Source organism: Phoxinus phoxinus (assembly GCF_949152265.1).
Source record: "Phoxinus phoxinus genome assembly, chromosome: 18".
In the NCBI taxonomy this organism is placed as follows: domain Eukaryota; kingdom Metazoa; phylum Chordata; class Actinopteri; order Cypriniformes; family Leuciscidae; genus Phoxinus; species Phoxinus phoxinus.
Window position 1 is genome coordinate 16,404,159 of NC_136893.1, and position 22,836 is coordinate 16,426,994.

General features: G+C 38.7%; 1 protein-coding gene across 1 annotated transcript in view; it reads left to right on the forward strand.

The window, feature by feature from the left end:
* The first annotated feature begins 2,593 nt into the window (after positions 1-2,593).
* The window catches only part of atp2b3b (ATPase plasma membrane Ca2+ transporting 3b), a 58,819-nt gene continuing 38,576 nt past the window's right edge, over positions 2,594-22,836 (forward strand). The window contains 2 exon segments of the mRNA XM_079587943.1: positions 2,594-3,021; positions 12,165-12,819. Of these exon segments, the coding sequence (XP_079444069.1) occupies positions 12,591-12,819 (229 nt within the window). The 5' untranslated portion in view covers positions 2,594-3,021; positions 12,165-12,590.

Sequence of the window (22,836 nt, forward strand, 5' to 3'; positions counted from 1 at the left end):
TAAAAAAAAAAGATCACTTTAATGCATTAGGTATCCTTTGCAGTCCTTAACAGTTTGACAGCATTTATTAACCTTGGTTAATGTTCATTTCTACATATACATTTTAACATATCAAGTATGACTTTATGTCGTATGTCGAACAAGAAAGAAGATATTTAGAAAAGTGCATGGTTTTTGTCCATGTAATGAAAGTCAATGGGGTCCAATGTTGTTTTGGACCCTATTGATTTTGATTGAATGGACAAAAACAGTTCTTCACAATATCTTCTTTTGTGTTTTTCAGAAATATTAAGTCATACAGATTAGTAACAACATGAGGGTAAATTAAGACAATTATGTAAAAAAATGTTGGGGGGTGACCGAGCCATTCAAACGGCAAATCTCTTGACAGGCATGCTTGAGCAAGTTTGTTTTGTTCCGTTATTTCTCAAATTGTTTTGTTTCTTCAGTACACGGCCCAACCTGGAAACAACCCAATCCCCCTTAAAATAATCTTTTCCTATGTCTGTAAACGAACCATTTTGGAAGTACTACAATATCTTTTGCAGACCACCGATGTAGCATTTTTCTCTTCTTGACATCAGAACTCCTGCCAGTGTTGGGACCGCAGCCAAATCAATCAACTCTTAAAGAGGCAAAGTATTGATGTTCAATTCCGAGAGTGCTTAAGAAAATCTAAATGAAAGTGTTGTAATGTATATTTCTGTATTTACAGCACAATAAGAGATGAAAAGAAGTGCAGGGGGATCTAGAAACGAGTTAAAGGTAAATTGGAGGAGAAATGGGTAGCCATTAAAGGAATAATTTACCCCAAAACTTCAATGTATGAACAAAAACAGTCAATCATCTTTTAAGTTCCACTGAAGAAAGTCATACAGGTTTTGGAACAACATGAGGGAGAGTAAATGATGACAGAATTTTGATTTAATGCTGCGGTGACAAAATGCTTTCTGCTCAACAACTCTGCCAGCTGCAAAAATGGGAAGCGGTTCAAATCTGATCTCCATCCCAAACCAGAGAGCCTTTAGATGAAACACATTTGTGCTGAATCCTGGAGATGCTGGTTAGAGTTCACAGACATGGAACGACCTCACTCCGGTAGCTTTTGTGTGGAGTTCCTCAGTAAAGCAGGGAGAAGTAACGCACGATTGGGCGGATTGCGTTTTGATTGACAGCGAGACTCCATCTGTTGGGTTGGGCTCCAAGGCTGTGATGCACTACCTGCAGGGCTAATGCATGGCAGCTCCCAGAGGGACAGCCATCTCCTAAACCCTCACCTCTGAATTATAGATACAACTCCACATCTGAAACTTTCTCTTTACTTTCCCGGACGTGCCTCACAAATATTTCAGTGTGAGTATGCCGTCTCGTGTGCACAAGTAGGTAAGAAAGATGTAGTGTTGAAGAGTATGCAATTGGAGGTATGCAAAATTGGTATATGCAGGCTTTTTTTTTTTTGCATTTTGGTTGCAGTGAAACATGGATTGTTGGTGTGGAAGTGTCAAGCTTAGCCTTGGGAGTGAACTAGGTGCAACCTACCAAAAACTGATCCAAGTCTTTATTTCCCTTTGTGTTTTCGAGTTAACACGAACATCTGGGAAAGAGCATTTAGTGCTTGTTGTGTGCATGTGTGTTTGCATATGAAGGCTTCAGGAGAGGCACACTTGAGCACTCGTCAGCACATAAAAGCTTTTTCTCACTGGTCTGAGAGGCCTCCTGCATTAGGGCTATTATATTTGAGTCCTGTATGCTTGGAGACAACTAAAAGATTACACCTGTGTGGGTGTGATAGTGCGTCTGAATTTATGATTTGAAAACACAACAGGAAAGCGAGTATCTACCTAACCATCTATCTATCTAACTATCTTTCATCTACCATATACCTACCTACCTACCTACCTACCTACCTTATCGTTCATTATATCATTATATATAGGCCTATATAAATGTGTAATATAAATAAATAAATAAATTTAACTTTTATTTCATATTGGCCTTTCTCTGTTAGAGGCATAGTAGCCTATTTAAATATGTATTCGTTTATTAAAAAAAGATGTACAATTCCATAACTAATAAACTAATTCCTAATTTCAAGGACAATTGTCAATATACACCAATGGCAGCCCTGTTTATCATGATTTTATAGCCGCTTATTGACAACTTTATATTTTATAGAAATGAAAGGTAAATTCTCTTTCTAATAAACACTTTGTGTTTTTGTGACCTTGAGCACAAGTAGACCTACCATCAATTTTGTTATATAGCCTATGTAATATATATATATATAAACTTGAGATGACAAGGCAGTTTCTTAGCAGCTTCGTTGTCTTTCATTGAATTTTTAAAAAAGTATTTACTTTAAAAAACATCTTGTAGAAATGTAGGCTAACTGGCACCTGTTTCGCGGAATGACCTGGTCGCGCCTCTCCGTTCTGTTCTTGCATTAACTCGGAGGTTTGAACTCGGCGCATGTGGCATGTTGTGTGAGCTGACGTGATCGCACTGTAACGGAGCAGAGTGGGAGGGATTTGAGGGTGGGAAGAGAGAGAGAGTCCCCCGCGCCTCCTCCTTTCCGTCCTCTCCATCCGCGCGCATAGCAGCCCGCGCGGATGCTGCGTCCACGGTCCTCAGAGCGCAGCTCAGCGAGGGGGCTCTCATCACACATCGCATATAAAACCCAAATACTGCATCACCTCGCTTCACCACCTTTTTGATTTACACGTTCAAGAAGAAGCTTAAAAACAAAGAAAACACATTTGCCTTTTGTGATACATTGGTCGGGATAGACATCTCAAAACGATGTCTCCATCTCTCGTTTTTTCCTCTGCGGAACCTCCATCTAACCAGGCAACAACTGCACTATTTTAGGATCCATCATCTCCATCCGTAGTAAACACTGCTGAACACCTGGCTGGTAAAGGACGGCATGATAACAGCTGAGTGAATCCAACCGCTCTTGTGTTTCTCCAGGATATTCCCCTTTCCCAACAAACCACGGCAATGTCCTTGGAGCATGGCCTGGTGAGTATCTGATATTTACACCAACCAGGATGTGCTTGCCATGGTAACAGTTGGCAGTTCGTTTTTATTAATGACCGCTCTCTGTCATACTGTTAAATTGCCCCTGCATATGTTTTTCTAATGCAGATCTATTCGTCATGTATTTTGATAGCTGTCAGGCACGTTCAAACTACTGCATGCATTGAAGCCTTAATAATCTACTAGTTAAATAATTATTCCCAAAGACACGTTTTCTCATCTATGAGGTGTTTTGTTGACCATTTACCAGCCCTTTTCTTTTAATTGTGTTGAACTGTATGGCTTCCCATGGTGTTCTGACATTTTCCTACATAGAAAATGTATCATGCGCTCTCATTTTGTTAATAAGCCAACCAAGTATACGTACACCCAGCTAATAGTTGTGTTGTTTTTGTCTAACATCTCTGTGAGCGTGTGCATCTCGCACTGGTACCCACACTGGTCACCTTGCGGAGGGGCATTGCGCTTGTTCCCGATGCGCGTGGCGCACCATCCTCTCACGAACAGCATCTTCGCGCTATTAATTCAATTAACATCGCGAGCCGCTCACAAGACTCAAAAGAATCCCGTTTTGTTCGTAACTATCCGGGCTGTCGGGCTGGCTTTTGTGTGAGGACTGGTCGCCCTCTGAAGGTGACCAGTAAAGGTCATTTTATTGTGGAATACAGCGCAATGGGAAACACACCTGACTTATGGAGCGCGGTGTGGGAACTTCACTGTCTGAGTTGCTCAAGATGCTCTGCTGTCATTTTCCTTGGCAACCGTGCGGACTCCCCCCCCCCCCCCCCCCCTTCCTGCTGCAAGGTGTGTGAAGTATGCTGGGTGTGGGACGAGGAGAGGTGGGGTAGTTGTAGTCTCGCATGGCTCAGACAGCCCGGTGACCGTGTATGAGTCCGTAAATCTATGCTCAACTCTGATTGGCCATTTACGTATGACCGTCAAAGCAGGATCCCAGTTCTGGTGGTTTACATAATTTCAGAGAAATTGAGACAGTTTCAGTGTAACTGTGAGGAGACTAAAGAGACGTTTCAAAAAATTACCAGCGACTTGAAAAAACACGTCACTACCGGCTGATTGGTGTGTGTGTGTGTGTGTGTGTGTGTGTGTGTGTGTGTGTGTGTTCTTTTTTGTACAAATTGATGGCTGTAGAGAAGCATTTGATTCTCAGTCTAATTAACATATCAGGCTTCTTGAAGCTCTTTGTGTTTGATCGATCAATTTAGGGGGATTGAGCAGTGTTGAGAATTATATCATCATAAGTTTTACCAATTACAAATGACCTACAGGGGTGATATCAATATCACAACACCTTCCTTCTGAGGTAACAAAAGAAGTTGTAAGAATATGAAGGATTTACAGGATTATTTTTTGGTCATTTTACATCTGGTTTATTTAGTTGGTGATCATGAATTTTAGATGGGAAATTCTCATGTTTAATTTGATATGCTCACACAAGCTTATATAGGCTTATATATATATATATAGGCCTAAGCCTAATATATTATTAGGATATAGCCTATAGGCCAGCCATGATATTTTATAATATATTAATTATAGATAGTAGCCTATTATATTTAACAATATACATTAATTTACACAGTTAGTAAATGTCTTAACTACTTTTAAGTTAGTTCAAAGAGACAAATGAGAATATTATAGTTTGAAACGCATCAATGAGAAAAAAAATCAATGAGTATAACATATTTAAGCACAATCTGTTACAATACTTCTTGTCTCCTATAACAAACTGATTTGCAATGTTTTTCATATATATTGGTACTGATAAGTACAGATTTATGTTTTCTGCATTGATTATTAATGTCAGTTTATGTTTTGGTGTCATTAAGGCTGATGCTTGACTGTTTTTCTTTTTTCTTCCCTCAATGCGAGTAACTTTATTTCTGAGTGATACCATAACATTTATATGCAAAAAAATGCCCGTAAACTTTACAGAAAGAAAAAAAGAGTTATTGGTGCTCCAGTTCTCTGTCCAGGTTGCCCCAGTTGGAATGCTGTTGTTGCAGCAATAAGGAAATTTGACCTAGAAGACGCCTGGACAAAACTGCACCTGTCGCCTATGGATAAAAAATAATGTAAAGTTACAATGTTTAATTAAATGTTATAAACTGTATTTATAACATAAATAAATATTATGAAATACATTTTTGTATATAATTTATATTTTTAGAATACAGAATATAATTGTTGTCTTTTTAACCCTTAAAATCATGCTGCAAGGAATATCAGTACAGTATATGTATACACTCTGAGCATAAGACAATGACACTTCATGTAGAGCGTGTAGAGTTGTGGATGCGTCTTGACACATGAATGGCAGAGCTGATGCTGGGTTAGATAACACGTTTAGACCCGGGCATGGTGAAAACAATGGTTAAATGGTTATATTCTCCATTAGATAAACATGACTCCAGCCTGTTTGCAACGCATAAATGGAACAAATATCATGTCATCTTTGTGCATTCAGTCAACATTACACAAATGTCTGTGCCATGAGCAGGTATTTAGAATCGAAGCCGAGCAGCTTATGTTACTCCCTACAGGCTCTTACGCCAATGCAGTCCATGTCTCGCTTTGAAAGCCTGAAACCAGTGTAACGAATACAGGCCACTGCAGTGAAGGTGGATGGGAGGAGGTAAAAATGGAAGAGCAAAGAACAGATGGACAGCGAATAAGATTGAGGATAATGGAGAGTGTGTGTGGAGGGGGGGGGGGGGGGGGGGGGGCAAAATCCTATGAACTTATAAAGACAGGAGGTAATGTTCACTTACAGTAGCATGCGCTGAGTGGTTTTGTGCCCGCATGAGAAGATGAGGGAGGCATAATCTTAAATGAGGTAATTCAAGCAGGTTTTGTTGGAGAATGTGCATTAAAAAGTTCCGAAAACACAAACAAGCCCGTGCAAGCTAATTTCACACGCCAGCAGTGTGTTCAGACTCCATAAGTGTCATGTCAAATGGGTGTGCGCAAGAATGGCAGTAAACAAGCTCTCCAGTGTTCAGAGTCATTCTGACCCAAGGCTTTTTCTCTCAGTGAGTTGTTGCCTATTCTTAATTATTACCTTATAGCATATTCCAGAGGGAGTGTGTCTGCTATGTCCTACTTCGTCAATTTGGCAAAATCACCTTTTTCTCTCTCTCTCAGTATGACAGCACCTTCATTACCACCACTGTGTTTGATCCCTTTAGTAAAGCCCTGTCAGCAGCAGGCCTGCAGGCCTCTGTGCTGTATTTACCCTTGTCACTGAGACACTACATAAACAGGGAGCTCATGGGAAGAAGAGTTTATTTTCTGCTCTCAAAAAAAAAAAAAAACGACCGGCTGACAATTAGATGAGTCCTGTAAAGTGTAGCTGAATTTGTCATTCTGCAGAAATAACTCAAGCGATGTCTGCCCGCTGACATCAAAGCAGCATAGGACTGATTTTTCTTTCCTTTTTTTATTCTCTCTATATCATTTCTCTTTGTTCCATTTTTAGAAACTGAACAGAAGGACATTTTTTTCCTGATTAAAGAAACTCACTGACAGTGAATTAGTGTCATATTTGTAATTCGTTAAAGGGACAGTCCACAAAAAAAAAAAAAAAAAAGTAAAGTTACTTACCTGTAAGACTTTCTTTTTTGCATGCATCCCCAAAAGAGATTGTCCAAGCTGCTCTTGATGGTGGAGACCGTTCTGGTCCCTATTCACTTTCAGCATAGCTTGGACGATCTGCTAAATAATTCCTTTTGAATTATAAAGAACCAAAAAAAAAAAAAAAAATCCCATGCATTCACTTTCACTGTATGTAAAAGAGCAGCTTGCGTGCAGAATCCGCTCATTATTTCCTCTGGTGTTGCATGCAAGAACGAAGAGTCATACGAGTTTGAAACAACAGGACCGTGAGTAAACGATGACAGAATTTTAATTTTTGGGTGAATCGTCCCTTTAAGCCATCTCAGTTTGTTTATTCTCTAAAAGCTTCTTTCTTTGAGGTCTATTTTAATCTGCCTCGGTCACAATAGTCTCATGCAACTGGTGTTCATATCTGTTTTCATTTGGTAGGTGTTGAGTGAATATGTGTCTTTTTCTCCCATAAACTGTCATGCCATGTTAAACAAGTCCCTTCAGCTGACGTCTGGATGTGAGTGGACGGAAGTGCGGCTAAACTACTTCTCTCAGTCAGTGGTTGGGGTGTGTGTTCGGACTCTGTCAGTGGTCTGTCTGTGTAATAAGAGTGAAGTGAGCAACACACTGACTCATCGACCCTTGCTTGCTTTTTTAGTTAATTTTGGTTTTAGTTAAATCCTCTGGATTTTAAATGTTGCCGTTCAATAAAGTAATCTCCTGCATTGTTTCACAGCGTCAGATCATTGGCTCCTGGTGTCAATTTGGTGGATAGACTGGTGTGGGTATTTCATGTTTGAATATGGGTTAGAGTCTCTTCTAGCTTTAGGGGGTTGTGTTTGTTTGTTTGTGTGTGTGTGTCTGCGCCCATGAGTGGGTGTGAGCGCGAGTACTTCTCTGTTGGTTACTTGGACATATTACATAAGGCGCTGAACAATTTATGTAATGCTGGCCCTCTGTCTCTCCCTTTTAACTTTAGCAGATTGGGTTGGGTCGTGGACTCGTGGTAGTCAGGGCCGGTCTGAGCAAGGCAGACCTGGGAAAGCTCAGTAGAGTATCAACAGTGTCTTTCCGAATAGCACTAGAGCACACTTACTGAAAGGTTTGGGAAAACACGGATCGATGTGAATATTCAGCATAATCTCCAGACCATCTGCCTCCTGCACACTGAACATAACTGCACAGTTAAGCAGTCTCTTGGTGTGGAAATCTGGGGCTGCATAGACCCATAAGTGAACGTGTCTCATGCCAGCAAGTGGCCCCAAATGACACAAATGTGCTCAAGCGCATTTCTTCAAAAAAATAAAATAAATTATAATCGCTTTCCCTTTATGTCTGTTACCTAGAAACTGCTGCAATCTGATTGGCTGCTTTCCTGTTCAGAGGGTATGCCATGTTGGTGCATGAGTGCTTTTTGAGGGAGAATGTTAGTGCCATTATGTTGGTTAAGATTGATGCGGATATCCATGTCAAATTATAATTTTTTTTTCTAATGTTAGTGATTATGTTAGTCAAAATCCATGTCAAATTAGAAATTTTTTTAGATACACAGGCATTTTAAAAGTTTTGGGGTCAGAAAGATTTAATTTGTTGTGCATTAAATTGGTCAAAAGGGACAGTAAATAAATTTGATAAAGTTCAAAAGATTTCTATTTCAGATAAATGCTGTTCTTTTGAACATTTGTATTCATTGAAACATCCTAAAAAATGTTTCCAACATTGATAATAAATAAGAAATTATTTTTGAATGTGATGATGAAGACTAAAAAAGCGCTAAATTCAGCATTGCCATCACAAGAATAATTACATTTTAAAATATATTAAAATAAATAAATATTTCAAATAAATAAATATTTAAATTGTAGTAATATTTGACAACATTACTATTTTTACTGTATTTTTGATCAAATAAATGCAGCTTTGTTTTTTTTTTTAGGGTATAATCTTTTTCAGATAGCCCTAAAACACATAAAAAGTGAACTGTGGTTGGTCACATTACACAGCACTCAGTCCGTATTTTCCCATCTAAGTAGGCGTTCTTGGCCAGATAAAGCTGCAGTGAAGACCAGACTTTTCACCGTCCTGTTTGGGTACACTAGACCAACACATACTCAGCTCGTTGTCTGTTCATTTATGATGTACAGTACTTTGGATAATTTGCTTTTTGCTACCAATAAGAGCAGTACTCTCAGCTCCGTTTAACACATTTTACCATGTTTAAATCAAATGTTCATGCTTCTCCTCAAAACCAGTGCAGAAAAGGTGAAAAATATCCATAGATTGTGTCTGGGCCTACACATGACCCCTGATTATCTCTTGACTGTGCGGAACCTTCCTGTTGTGCATCGGAGGAGAAGAGGGAAAGGAAGGCTGGGGTTAGTGAGTCAGCATGAGAATGATGACACCCTCTATGTCACTCCTGCACACTCCCGGCCCTATCTGCCTACACACAAACTCACGCTGCATACCCCAGACTCATCACCATAAGCAGTCTTGCATAGCCAGAACTTGACTAAACCGCATATTGCCTGGTCCACATTAGAACCGCAAACTTAGATTGGAAAAGATTGCCTGACCGACCAATCACTTTTACAGCATTTTGGATTTTTTGTCATTAAAATACATTTACATTTTTTTATTGAGTTATTTAAAGTAACACTAGGTTACTTTTCTTTTTTTTGCTCTCGGGGTCCCCCTACAGTTGGGAAACAGTATTGTCCTCTACTACTGTCGTAAACTCTGTCATACATGCACGTGCATTTGTTGACAACCATGATAGCCCTGAACACTGTAGGAGTTCACATGCAGGTGTTCTGCTTGCGTCGCGTGTGAAATGTCTTCATCCAGGTAGCTACAGTGGCATATATTTCAGCATGTCATATGAATATAATTTCATGGGTTTTATTTTTTTTCAAACGACAAATGATCGCGATGCTCATGTTTACAAGCCAGCGTCATTATAGTAGCCTAGTCTATTGGTTACCGTTTTACTGAATCTATATGATACTTCAATGCAATGTTTGAGTGGTAGGCGAGATATAATAAACATATATCGTCAATATTATAATATCAAGCTACCATAGATGAATCTGCAAATTTTACAAATCGATTTGCATTATAGCTTGAGGCAAGACAAATAAACAAATATCACAGACATGTTAGGTATCCTAAAATATTATTTTGTACATCTTATATATTTACTTGCAAGAATGCAGCCCCTACCAAAATTGTAACTTACACGCCATTTAGACATAGGCTTTCATTTGATATTTGAAAGTCCGCATCGGTCGAGCATAGGGTTGCCACCTTTGATTTGTGAAAAACCGGGACACTCAGATTATTATAATTTTTTGTGGTCTGAGTCTGAGTTGTAGGTTGTAAATAGTATTTTCTTTGACACTGGTGGCTCATCCGACTTTGTTGTGTTATCCTCATAGACAGTGGTTATCCTCCTCGTCCGTCTCTCTCCCCATTTCACACAATAGATGTAAATAGACCGTTTTTAAAAAGCTAGCTAGCAACTAAACTCACACTGTATCATCTTGGATGTGTGTTGATGCGCGCGCGCGACCGACCGACAGCACAGGCAGTTGCTAGGCGATAAGTTGAGCTTCCAATCAAATAAAAGTAAACGCCTGGCATTGCGTCACATTGGCCAATCCACTGTTTTACCCGTTTTTACCATGGTTTTTACCCGTTTACGGACACAGGATTGGATGTACTGTACACAACTATGAAGAAAACACAGTAACAGTAGACGGAAACGGTTTAATTTGAAACCAGGAAATTCTACTTTAGAAGTACATTTTCACAAAAAAACTGGACAATTCGTGTCCCGGGAAAGAATATGAATTTTCTGGGACTGTCGCTCAAAAAAGAGAATAATCCCTGGAAAACCGGGACGGGTAGCAACGGGCACCCCTCCTCCTCATTCAGCTCACGCCAGCGAGGAAACGCTGGCCCAATGTTGATCCTCGTTCTGCCTTTAATGCGATCACTTCCTCGTTTCCTCTTTTTGCTTTCCTCCGACAAAACCTTTGCTTTCTTGCTTTTCTGTGCTGCTTCGGCCATGACTATAATATTTGGCAAACAAACGCTAGTTTGGCTCGCACGTCCGATTGAAGGAAGTGGGGGTGGTGGTGGAAGTGACGTATATGCCGTAAAGCAGTCGAATTTTGTAGTTCTCTTTGTTCGCCGGTTACTACCCGAAACCCGAAGTTTAAAAGTACGATTAAAAACGCTACAGACCCCGTCAGGCTATGGCAGACGTGTCATTCAACCTATTGTAAGTCGATGTACCATCACAAGAGACTTGGAAATATATTATTAAGGTTGAAAAGTTACCTGGTGCTGCTTTAATAAGTTCCGTTTTAAATTAAATATTTAAATTAAAGGCATTTTCAAACTTTATATTTTTCTATTTGTATTTATTATATTTAATTATGTCATATGGGGGGGGGGGGTTGATTTAGGGCAGGTTTATCTAGAAATAGATCTGAAATAGATTATATCACAATAATGACTAGCTTAAAGAAAAAAATTAAATAACTTCTTTTTTTTCATTAAACAATTACATTAAATAGGTTCTTAAAATGTAATATATTCGTTTTTTTCTTTCCATATTTAATATTCCATTATTTATCAACCCGATACCTAAACACAACTTTGTTTCCAGATGGACTGCTGAAAAACCCTGTGTCTTTTCACTCCCGGATGTTGCAGCCAATCAAATTAGACCTTGCCAGATTGAGAAAGTTCTTTCCAGTTCTGTGTGCTGTGTGCATCAGGCGCTCAGCGAACGGACCGTGGGTGGTCTGTGGGCGTGCCGTCTGAGGCTGAGACTGTCATCTAAGAGAACATTGGGACAGATACAGAGGCATGCTGGGAGATGGAAAGAAAAAAAGAGAAAGACAAAGTCGGAAGATGGTATTGGGGCAAAATGATAAGGATAGAGAGGAAACTCTGTGCTAGTGTCAATGTGTTTGTGAGCGAGTGTGAATAATAACCAAGTGTGTGTGTGTGTGTTTGTGTGCGTGTGTCGGGTGCGAGGCCGAAGGAGCTTTGTGGGAGTCAGATGCATCTGTAGGTTTCCATGGCAACTATGGGCTAATGCAGTGGTCTGGATTGCTGGAGATACAGTATATATGCTATATGCATCACCATCTGTGAGAGCACACATTGCTTATACTGTATACCATGTCCAGGGATTTTAGTTGTGTTGCATTTGAAATGGACTGACCCTTCCATTTAGCATAATTAATCTCGCAAAGACCTGTCTAATACTTTATTAATGAGATTAAGGGAAGTGTGGGACTCAATTAAAACACAAAAGACCTTTGAATTGAGGTGAAAATATGCTGATACTTTGAAAGCATTAGCTCGGAGCCGTCTGACTGTATGCTCGGTCTGTCTCTTAAGGAATGCCCACTGTACTCTGAGTTGCTGCCCACACGAGCACTTTAAAGACTGTAATGTGTTATTCTGTCTGTGTTTCTCTGCAGGCTTCCTCGCCAATCCCAACATCCCGCACACTTTGAATCCTAACGCATCAGCGCTGCAGATCTACATAATATCCCGCTCGGTTTTGTGCCCCCTTTGCTCTCATTCTGTGTCCTGATGGATTGGAAGCGGCCAGATCCCTCGTTCTGTTGACCCTCGGGGTGAGGGGGTTGAGTAGAGAGGACAGGATTTCTCAAAATACACTATAAGTGTCTGGCTGCCATTGTCCCAGTTCCCTCCTCTGATGGAGAGTTAGAAGAACGGGAGGAACTACCGGGGAGGGAGAGGAGCGGAGGGTCAATTTCGAACCCCAAAAAATCTCAAGCCAAGAATCTTCACTAAGACTGATCTCACGTTTGCTGAAACCTCCTGGACGAGAAGACGTCATATAGATCAAACATTGTGGACCGAACACCTTAAGACTCAAGATGTCTACCACGGCGACCATGGGTGAGATGGCCAACAGCGCGGTCGAGTTTTACCCCAAGCGGGGTGGAGGAAGCGCTGAATCCAACCATGCTGGTGACTTTGGGGTGTCGTTGGATGAGCTCCGGTCTCTGATGGAGCTGAGAGGACCCGAGGCCTTGCAGAAAATTGAGGAGAGCTTTGGAGATGTAGAAGGCCTATGCCAGAGACTCAAGTCTTCCACCAGTGATGGTGAGAGAAATGTTTTGTCTTGATTTCTTGACATCTCCGTCAGTTTAAATGTCCCCCTCTCCCTACACTCTTAAAAATAAAGCTTTCCAAAAGAGTTCCCCAAAGAAATTTTCAGTGAACAGTTTTTAAAAGAACCATTATTTCTTAGAATAACCTTTTAAAAGCCCTTTTCCACTACAAAGAACCTTTTATGGAATGGGAAGGTTCCATGGATGTTAAAGGTTCTTCATGGAACCATACATGCCAGTGAATAATCTTTATATTTAAGAGTGTAGCTCATTATTTCTCAATCAGATGTGGAATATTTATCTTTAAGCTGCGCCTTCAAAGACCCCAAATATTTCCCTTTCTTTCCTCCTTTCCCTTTATTTCTCTCTCACCTCTTCACACTACTTGTCCACAACCTCTTTCTCTGTCTCACTCGGCCAACTTCCCACTCTGGGTGCACGCGTCGTGTTGGGTTGCTACGCGACGGCGCTGTCGGTGGTGAGGTGGGTGTAGAGAGAGGGGTTACTGGGTAAAGAGAGTTGGAGAGACTCACTCACTAGAGTCAGTGACTCGAAAGGTCCCTGCAGTGATCACAATTCTTGGCATATCCATCCATCCTCTTCTGACTCGTAATTGAATTTGTTGCTGTGATGTTTTATACGCTACGATGACTGCAGATGAGAATTTAGATAGCAGAGGAGATAATTCTCAGTCATGAGAAACAGATAAACTCCATAAAACTCTAATTGAATTGTACTGATTGAAAGTATTTATAGATTTATGATAAAGCTATTGCTCATGGTTCATTTGTCCCTTCAGATGTCTTTTAATATATCGTGGCCAAAATGATAAGCTCATAATAATTTTTTTATGTTATTGTTGATATTCAAATTCTGGACTGTTTTGTCTAAATTAAAAATGTATAATTTTCACTTGTATAGTACAAGTGAATTTTGGCATCACAACATTATAATATACACTATGAAAATTTATATTCATTTTGATATTTGCTAAAGATTGCATTTATTAGTGTTATTAGTGTTTTTGTAACATAAACTTTAAGTGAGTGTTACTGTATGTAAAAATAGGGAAAATGGAAAATGAGCATGCACAATTAACTATCAAATATATACAGATTAATTAAATAAATCTGATATCAGGAGATAATCAATATGGTGTAGACATATTGTGCATCCCTATTACTTCCCTTTAAGAATATCTTGTATGTTATATGATTTAGGTGTTTTTTTGTTACACTTTATTTTAAGGTGACGTAGTTACATTCCTCAAATAAGTACTAAGTAGTATTAATTAACTTCATGTACTTACTATAGAGTTAGGGTTTGGTTTAGGGTTAGTTACTTGTAATTATGCATCATTTACTGTTATTACTATAAGTATATAGTAACGTGTAACTACGTCACTTGAAAATTAAGTGTTACTGTTTTATTAGAGGGGTTATTTTGCAATTTTTAAAAAAATTTAATCAGGAAATTAGCAGAGAAATTTTTTGTTCGTTAGAGGTTGCTTTTTCATAGCTCATTGAACTATTAGATTTGAAGGTCCTGGACCTCCAGATTCCCTGGCAGAAATGCAAAATGTTGACATAATAAAATAAAAGAACAGAACTGTAAAATGAATGCGTATGTAAATTTAGTCTTGGAAAAATTAATGAGAAAACCCAATCTGACTTTTAATATTGACTTTGTGGCAAATCTAAGCACAGATTGTGACATTGCTTGAGGAGACAGATGAGATTACCAGCAAAAGTTTCAATTAGCTCTCATCGGTGACTAAATATCTGAGATATTACCAATATTTCATGTGATTTTCTTCCCTGCAGGATGTCAGTGAGGGGTGAATGCCTACTGTGCAGTTTTTGCTCAGTGTTCTCTAGTACTGTATCCTGCTGTTGTGTAAAGAGTATCTCTTCCCTATCACCCACTTTAAGGCTAGAAACATACTCTTCAAACGTATGCAAACACAGACCCAAATGTTCAGCCAATGCACTGAAACCTGTTGTACACACTTGCATTCTTAAATGACTGTAGCACTAAGAAACCTCAGTGCTGAAGGGGGCGATAGAGTTACCTTCAAATATCTATGTCATTAAACCGAATGTTTTATTTTTCCGGTTTCAGCTAGAAACATTATAACATGCTCAGTTAGAGTCTCTTCAAACTGCTTCGCCTTGACAGAAGTTCACCTGAAAGAGATAGCTAACAATAGAAGAAGACAGTTTAGCATAATGCCCATTGTAGCGCCTGTTGTGGCCACACTGAGAATGCAATCCATAGTTGTGTTGTGTTATGAATGCACTCTATGCATGCCAACTGCCTACATATTTCTGCTAAAATCAATGTGAGCTATAGCATGGTTCTTAACCTTTTTGACTCCAAGGCCCCCATTGTCCAACAATAATGAAAGGCCCCATGTATAGATTGTTTCCTCTCCATCTAATGTTTATCTAATATATTGTATTGCTAATTTATCTCTATCTATCATTTGGAATATCTGGAAAATATCCATGGAGTTTTAAGATTTTATAAATTTACACGACTTTTCCAAATCTGGAAAGCACACTTTTAAAATGAGTCTTCCTCATATATCCCGGTCTTCCAAGACCATGTTAAACCTGGTTCTTCAAAAAAGGAAGTGAATTAAAATAAGAAATATCTTATCTTGAGGCCCCCTTGGAATTTTGCTGAAGTATCTTGAGTATTTTATTTAAATACATACATACATACATATATATATATTAGGGCTGTAACGATACACCAAACCCACGATTCGGTCACGATTTTTGACTCACGATTCGATACGAACCTTGGATGAGATTGCAAAAGTATTTAATAAAAGGGTGCCAATATTTGTGGCCAACATATTTTGGAGAAAAACATTTATTTCATAATGTGATTTCCCCCGCACTTTCAATTCTTTTACTTCAATGAAAGGTTCGAGTTTTTGAATGAAAGATCAAAAGATCATGCAGATTTCTTTTTTTACAGCCATTTTTGATCATATTTACCGTGGGTGCCATTAATTCTGACCACAACTGTATGTGTGTGGGTGTGTGTGTATCTGTGTGTAATATGTGTGTGGATTGTATCAATATTGCTTTGTCCTGTTGTGTGACACTTTCAAGTTTTAATTTTGTGCTTAATCGCACCGGAAGTTGCGGTAACAACTGGCTATTTGCAGAAGCGATAGTGCTTACTCCGTTGCTATCTAACAAATTTTGGGAACACAGTAAAGCATGATAATGAGCTTGGGTATAGCTGGAAGCATTTGCTTCTTCAATAGTGGAAAATTCCACATTTTACCTCTAGGGGCAGTATGATGTTAAAATGTGATTGGCTGGAGACTTCATTGTTAATTGGTTAATATGTGGGTGGAAAGTATAAAAGTTAGTAATATTCAACAGTACTTCCTCTGGTGTAATTCAGTTCTCCAGAGAAGTCATCTGCTTCAACTTGCTCCCATTTCTTTTGTTTAATATTCATCAACATTTATTGCCCCATTGGATCATCATTTTCTTTTATTGTTTAATCCCTAGACTTGCGTTATTCTTGTAACTTATAATTTCCTTTATAATAAATAATCATATAATTAAAATAGTTTGTGATCCTCTTCATTTGACGACTGGGAACAAGTTGGCCATGACAATATCTCTTGAAATATTTCTTCAGTCGATTGGTAAACCACGGTTGGAAAGAAGATTAGAAGTGTGAAAGTATTACAACATGCCCAGTTTTATTTATTAATTTTTTTACCCTTAATAGTTAATAATCAAATTCCTACCATCAGTGCCATTAAGCAGGAAACCATTTTCTTATGTGAGTTTTCTAGTGAGAATAAACTCAGGAGAGACTTTTTTAGTAAAGTCCAGAATGTGAGTGTCACAATCTTAGCCACCAGTCCAGGCAGTCACCTCAGCACAATACACTTCCCATAATCGTCTCTGATCGTCACCTGCACTCTATCCTCAATCATCCACATCTGCTATCGTTCACCTTCATCAGCTCAACTTCATTTAAGCCTGCTTTACACTCATCAGCGTCTGGTCTCGTCATTCTACACTGAACCGGTACCTGACTACTTACCTGTGCATCAAACTGTCCTGTCCTTCGTCTTCTTCAGTTTTCAGTGTGTCATCGTCTGCCAGTCTTCAGCCACTTCCCTTCACTACCTGCAACAAGATTTGACTTATCATTCACATGCCAGTATCACCATCACAATGCAATCCAGAGACTCGCCTGCTAACTTCATGTGTTCAATAAACTCTGTTCAGACATTACGTGTTTGCACTCTTCTGTTCTATGACAGCAAGAAGTGCAATAATTTATTAGTTAATTCAGAGATGGGTTTCTTTAGACATTTCGCTTAAAGGGATAGTTCACCCAAAAATGAAAATTCTCTCATCAGTTACTCATCCTCGTGTTGTTTCAAACTCATTAAACTTTTGTTCATCTTTGAAAAAGTTTTTTTTTAATGAAACCTGAGAGATTTCTGTCCCTCCATTGAATGTCCATTACACCAAATCTTTGATTGTTCAAAAAGTTGATATAAACATTGTAAACAGAATCCATTTGAATTGGGCTGTTTTAGGTCTTCTGATGAGATACGATTTAAAGGTGTAATTTACCACTGGCAAGATGGGTTTTTAATAAAACTTGACTGTCTAAGCAGTAGAAAGTCTACATGACAAGAGAAAACAGAAAAAGGACTGTGTTCGCTTTTGTCAAATAAAAATAGGGAAATTTCAACACCCATAATGCACTGGGCTCAAACCGACTGTGTGTAGTTTTACTAAAAGGTCTTGAGCTGATAAATAAATCAAGAGATCTGGGGCAGGTAAATTGAGAGTAGCCTACACATTGTTCATTTACATACCATGACATTGTAAAAATACAAAGCTGGTTGATATTCGGAACGCACATAAAGCTCATCATATATGTTAACAGAGGCTCAAATGTGCTTGCTTGATGCATGAGATTTGATTTGTGTCACGCAAGTACGTTTGTGCATCTGTTGAGCATATTTGATGATCTCTTTATGTGCATTGATCAATGTATGTTTAAAAGCCTGAATTAAATCTCGATTCAACCTCTTTAATCGATTCTTTATGGACGTTTTGAACAGTCAAAGTTTTGGTTCCGTGGACTTTCAAAGGAATTACAGAAGTCTATCTTTGTTTGTGTTTCGAAGATTAAGGAAATTCACATGGGTTTGGAACAACATGAGAGTGAGTAGATGATGGCATTTTTCGAGTGAACTCTCCTCAGGTAATTTTTGTAGCAACAGTTGGAAAATGTGGTTGTTTTAGAATATCAGATGTTCTGTTGTGTAAAAGCCCTTTCAGGAGTTACATCTAAAATAAACTATAACACAAAAGGTTTCGAAACTTCCACCGGTGCAATGGTTGAAAAGACACGAAAGCTTTCAGACCATGCAGCTATATGTATGGAAATAGCTAACAGCTGTCATCAGGAACTGCTCTGTTGACAGGTGATAACAAAACCTGATGCTTCTGATGCTAATAGTCATACAATAAGAGGAGTTTGCCTCTAAGTGCAAGTAGAAGCAGAACTAATCCTGTTACATGACCATGACAAAGCAGAGACAACAGGAGAGGAGAGGAAAGCAGAGGGGGTGGAGATGAAGTGATGCTGAATAAGGCTGACACTGTGAAGATGAGGCCCTGAAAATGGAAGTCCATTAGCGTCTCACCATCCTCTCCAGCAATGCGCTTCAGTGTGCGGACCGCAGATCCACGGATCTCAGCCTGGTGTAAACACGATTTTCAGTGCAGGCCGTGGACGTATCAATCTATCAGCCTGAACCTACACAGATACCTGTTCTGCTGCAGCGGGACATGGAGATACGAGAGCAGTGGGGATGGAGGGTGGAAAGAGAATGAACAAGAGAAGCGAGAGAGAGAGAGGTTAGGAAGGAATGGAAGGACAGAGAAGAAATTCTGGTATAGCTTGCCGCATTGTCAAGGACACACCAAGGGGAGATGGCGAGAGAGAGTGAGAGTGAGTGAGTTGGGTGGGGGGAGAAGGAGGTGGGGTGTTTGAAAAGCAAGAGATTCTTTAAAGCGAATGGATGCGGGCATGGCTACTCAGCAGTTTTTCTTAAAGAGACAGTTCATCCATGAAAATCCTGTCTTCATTTGCGCAGCCTCCTGTTGTCCTAAACCTCTAACATGCTTTCTTGTTGAACACAAAAGAAGAAATTTTGAAGATGCGGTTATAATGAAAGGGAACTGGAACTTTAGAGCTTCAAAATAGACTCAAAAGTATTGTAAGAGTGATTAATTTGATGTTTGCTGCACATTATTCCATGTGCTCTGAAGTCATACAATATTTTTGTGAGGAACTGACTGAAACTAATTGATTTTTATTGATTGATTTATCAATTTTATTCATTGATAATCCCCTCTAGCAAGCTGCAGTTACTGAGTGAACTAGAAATGAATCATTCGATTTTGTAACCAGTATCAGTCCGAATCATTTTGATCGATATGTGAACCAGTTGTCAAATGACTGAAAAGATACGATTCAGTAAAACAATTCCTTCACAAATCAGAGACCTTTTTTCCAATTCAGACCTTCAGATTTTCAATAAATAATGACTTACATTTCAGTATTTTTCTCTCTGCTGTTTACCGCAGCAACCATTAGTGAGCCAACTAGATTACTCTGATTCATGAATAATTCATCGAATTCAAGATTTCATCACAAATCAGACATACCTGCTTTTCTCACGAATGTGCCAAGGAGACTAAAGAGATTCTCAATGAATAATGACTTTCATTCTTTTAGAAATGGAAGTTAGTTTGGAATGACATGAAAGTGAGTAAATCATTTGTTAACATCAGTTAATGCATTAGATAACATACCAACAATGTACAATATTTCTTAAAACATTTATTAGTCTTTGATAATGTTAATAAAAAATACAGTTGCTTCAAAGTGCATTAACTGATGTCAACATAGCTACAACTTCTGGTTTGAAAAGTGTATAAATAATCATGAAATCATCATTAAGACTAATAAATGCTGTCAAAGTTTTGTTCACTAATGTTAACTAATATAAAATAAATGGAATCCCTATTGTAAAGCATACCGGATTTAAATTTTTAGGTGAATTATCACTTTATCACCTTCAGATGGCATGAGATTGTCATCTTCTGTCTTTCCTGACTCTCTCTTTTTCTTTTTCTCTTTGTCTTTGACTCATACGTCCACTTTTCATAGAGTGTTGTATGATCATGCATTCAGTAGGCTAAGGGTAATAAGGTTTAGTGCTGAGTGCAGGTTTGGAGTGACTGTGATCAGTGTATAACCCTCAGGTGCTCTTGCCAACAGTTGGCCTGACGCTCTGTCTCAGTCGAGGTATACACACCAGCCCATACATTCCTCCTTTGTCCACTTAAAGTATTTTCTGGTTGGATAGTCATGTCCTTATACGTCCCTGAAGCATGTTCACCACACACACACGCATGCACACTCATAGACTGACGTCAATACTGCCTCATTCAGCTGAGCTGTAATGCTGGGTTTCACTCCGGGTGACTCTACTGAGTTCAACATTGACAAAAAAATAATATATATATCATGAATTTTCTCTCCAGCTCTAAAAGACTCACTGTCTGCAAAAACAGCTTTCACAGCAGACCAATCAAAAATCTATTATAAGTTTCGCATGGACTGCACCGAATCAATGACATCATCTGTAGCTGGGCGAAAAGGTGCCCGAAGACAGGAAGTTGAAGTACGGCACAATTTGTGCTTGATGTCTTCATCGCCATGGAAACTGCACAAATCTATGAAAGAGTGAAAGAGAGAGTAAGAGAAAGACTCAGAACGACTGAAAGACATAGATGGCTGAGGAGGGGAGGGGAAGGGGAGGGGGGGGGGGTGCACTGAGCACATTAAATGCAATGTGTCTCATGTCTTCATATCTATTTCTCGTCATCCTTCCTGTCTTCTCTCAGCCCCTCATTCTATATGAGCCTTTTGAAATGAGCAGAAATATGCAATTAATTATTTACATCAGAAATTCAATATATGGCTCAGTCTGACTCGCATCTTCTTTTACTTTAGAACAATGTGCTTTAACAAATCGTTATGTTCTAATACATTCATTATTGTCAGTTGGTTATGTTTCTATTGTATCGTACACACACTGGTATTAGTGACCCTTATTTGAATCTTTGAGATTGTAAGATGGCTAAATGTGTGGTGATAATAGGAAAGGGAAGCAGTGCATATGCTATTAAAGGTGTCAATTAGCTCCATGGTGTATTTAAAGCTACTGTATGTGTTTGTGTGAAATGGTATGGGAGTTGTTCACAGTATCTGAACTCTTTATTTATATGCACTTTCTTCTGGCTGTAAGGATTGGTTTGGTCCAGGGCGGTCTGATGAAAGAGGACGAAAAAAACAAACAAAAAATTAGGGTCGGCGTGATACGTTAAATTCTGTTGACTTTGGAAACAGCATTTTTACATTTTCTTGAGCTGACTGTAGCTGTAAGTTAACCTAAACAGTTGTAGGTAATATTCACGTGATCCTGCATGGTCAAAAACTAAATATGTAGTTTACTTTTTATACATTAGTTCAGCTGCGTCTTTCCCACAACATGTGTTCATGTATTTAGCGACCATTGGCTTATAATACATGCTAGCTATAGCTAATGTTGACTTATGTCTAGAAATGTTGAAAAGCACCCGTAGTTTACATGACGGAAACCCAGGTGTCAAACCCGTAGTCATATGCAAGTATTGATTGTAGCTTCTTTTTAGTCCTATATTTGAAGGCCCCCCTCTAAATATAAGCTAAAATACTTCCAGTATTTATGCTGTATAACAAAACTGCTTGTTTTCAAACTTTTTATTAACAGAAATGTATATATTAAATGAATGACACACAATTCATTTTGTGATTCCACAAGTTTCAAGACATGTATGTTCTTCAATAAAAAAACTAGGCTATAGTTACTGATTTTTAGTTATTAGTTTATTGATTTAATAGTTATTGCCAGTTTTTAATATTGTTTATATCATTTCAATTTAGATTAGAGATGTTATCTTATATTAAAAAATATTTTTCATTTAAGTCATCCTGCACCCTATTGGGCCGGCCCCCTGGTTTAGAACCACTGCTGTAAAGGCTGAAATACACTACACAAAGTTTGCACAGATTGTTGCCCCGATTTTCAGTCTGGAGACGTCGGTGCTATTTGTCAAAATTGAGAGCCAGTTCACAGATTTGAGTTGACATTTCACAAAAAATCGCTTTGTTTATGATGGGCACATACTTTTTTCAGCTTCAGACTTTAATTCCATCCAGTTGGAGGATATCAAGCATGTTTGATATGTTAAGTCGATTTTAGAAAACAATTTATTTTCGTTTGTCATGCACCTTCTTTCAACAAGACACGTGTTTTTGTGAAAGTTTGTTGAGTTCAGAGTGACTTGAAAGTCTGATGTTCGATCCTCGTTTAGTGTATGATACCCAGTTTTTTCTCTGTACCATTTTTTAGAGTCTCCAATTGCATACTGTTTTAAAATATTTGCATAATTTAAAAGTCATTAGTTTAGTGTTAACATTCACATTTTACATTTATTTTTTAAATCATGGAGATTATTAAATCCAATGAATAGGAATGCCCTTTTCTCAGGAGGTATACAGGGATATACATAATCATTAGGGAGATATCAAGAATTTATCAGTGGAACTTAACAGTGCCCTTGTCAAAAGACAATATTATTGCCAAAATACATAAGGGCTAAAGACTGTTAAAATCCGAACTGAGAGACTGCAGACAGCTATCATAAACATTTCATTCTAAATGGTCTTTTAAAAGCAATGTGTCCTGCATTGGGTGAATCTGAATGCACAGGATGCTTTGAAATTCAGCATGAAAAGTCCTGGGCCCTGTGATGAGAGCGGCACACTAAGTTCCTCTATGGTACAGTATATCCTACTCATTAGTCTCAGCCTCAGACGTCATTCCCAC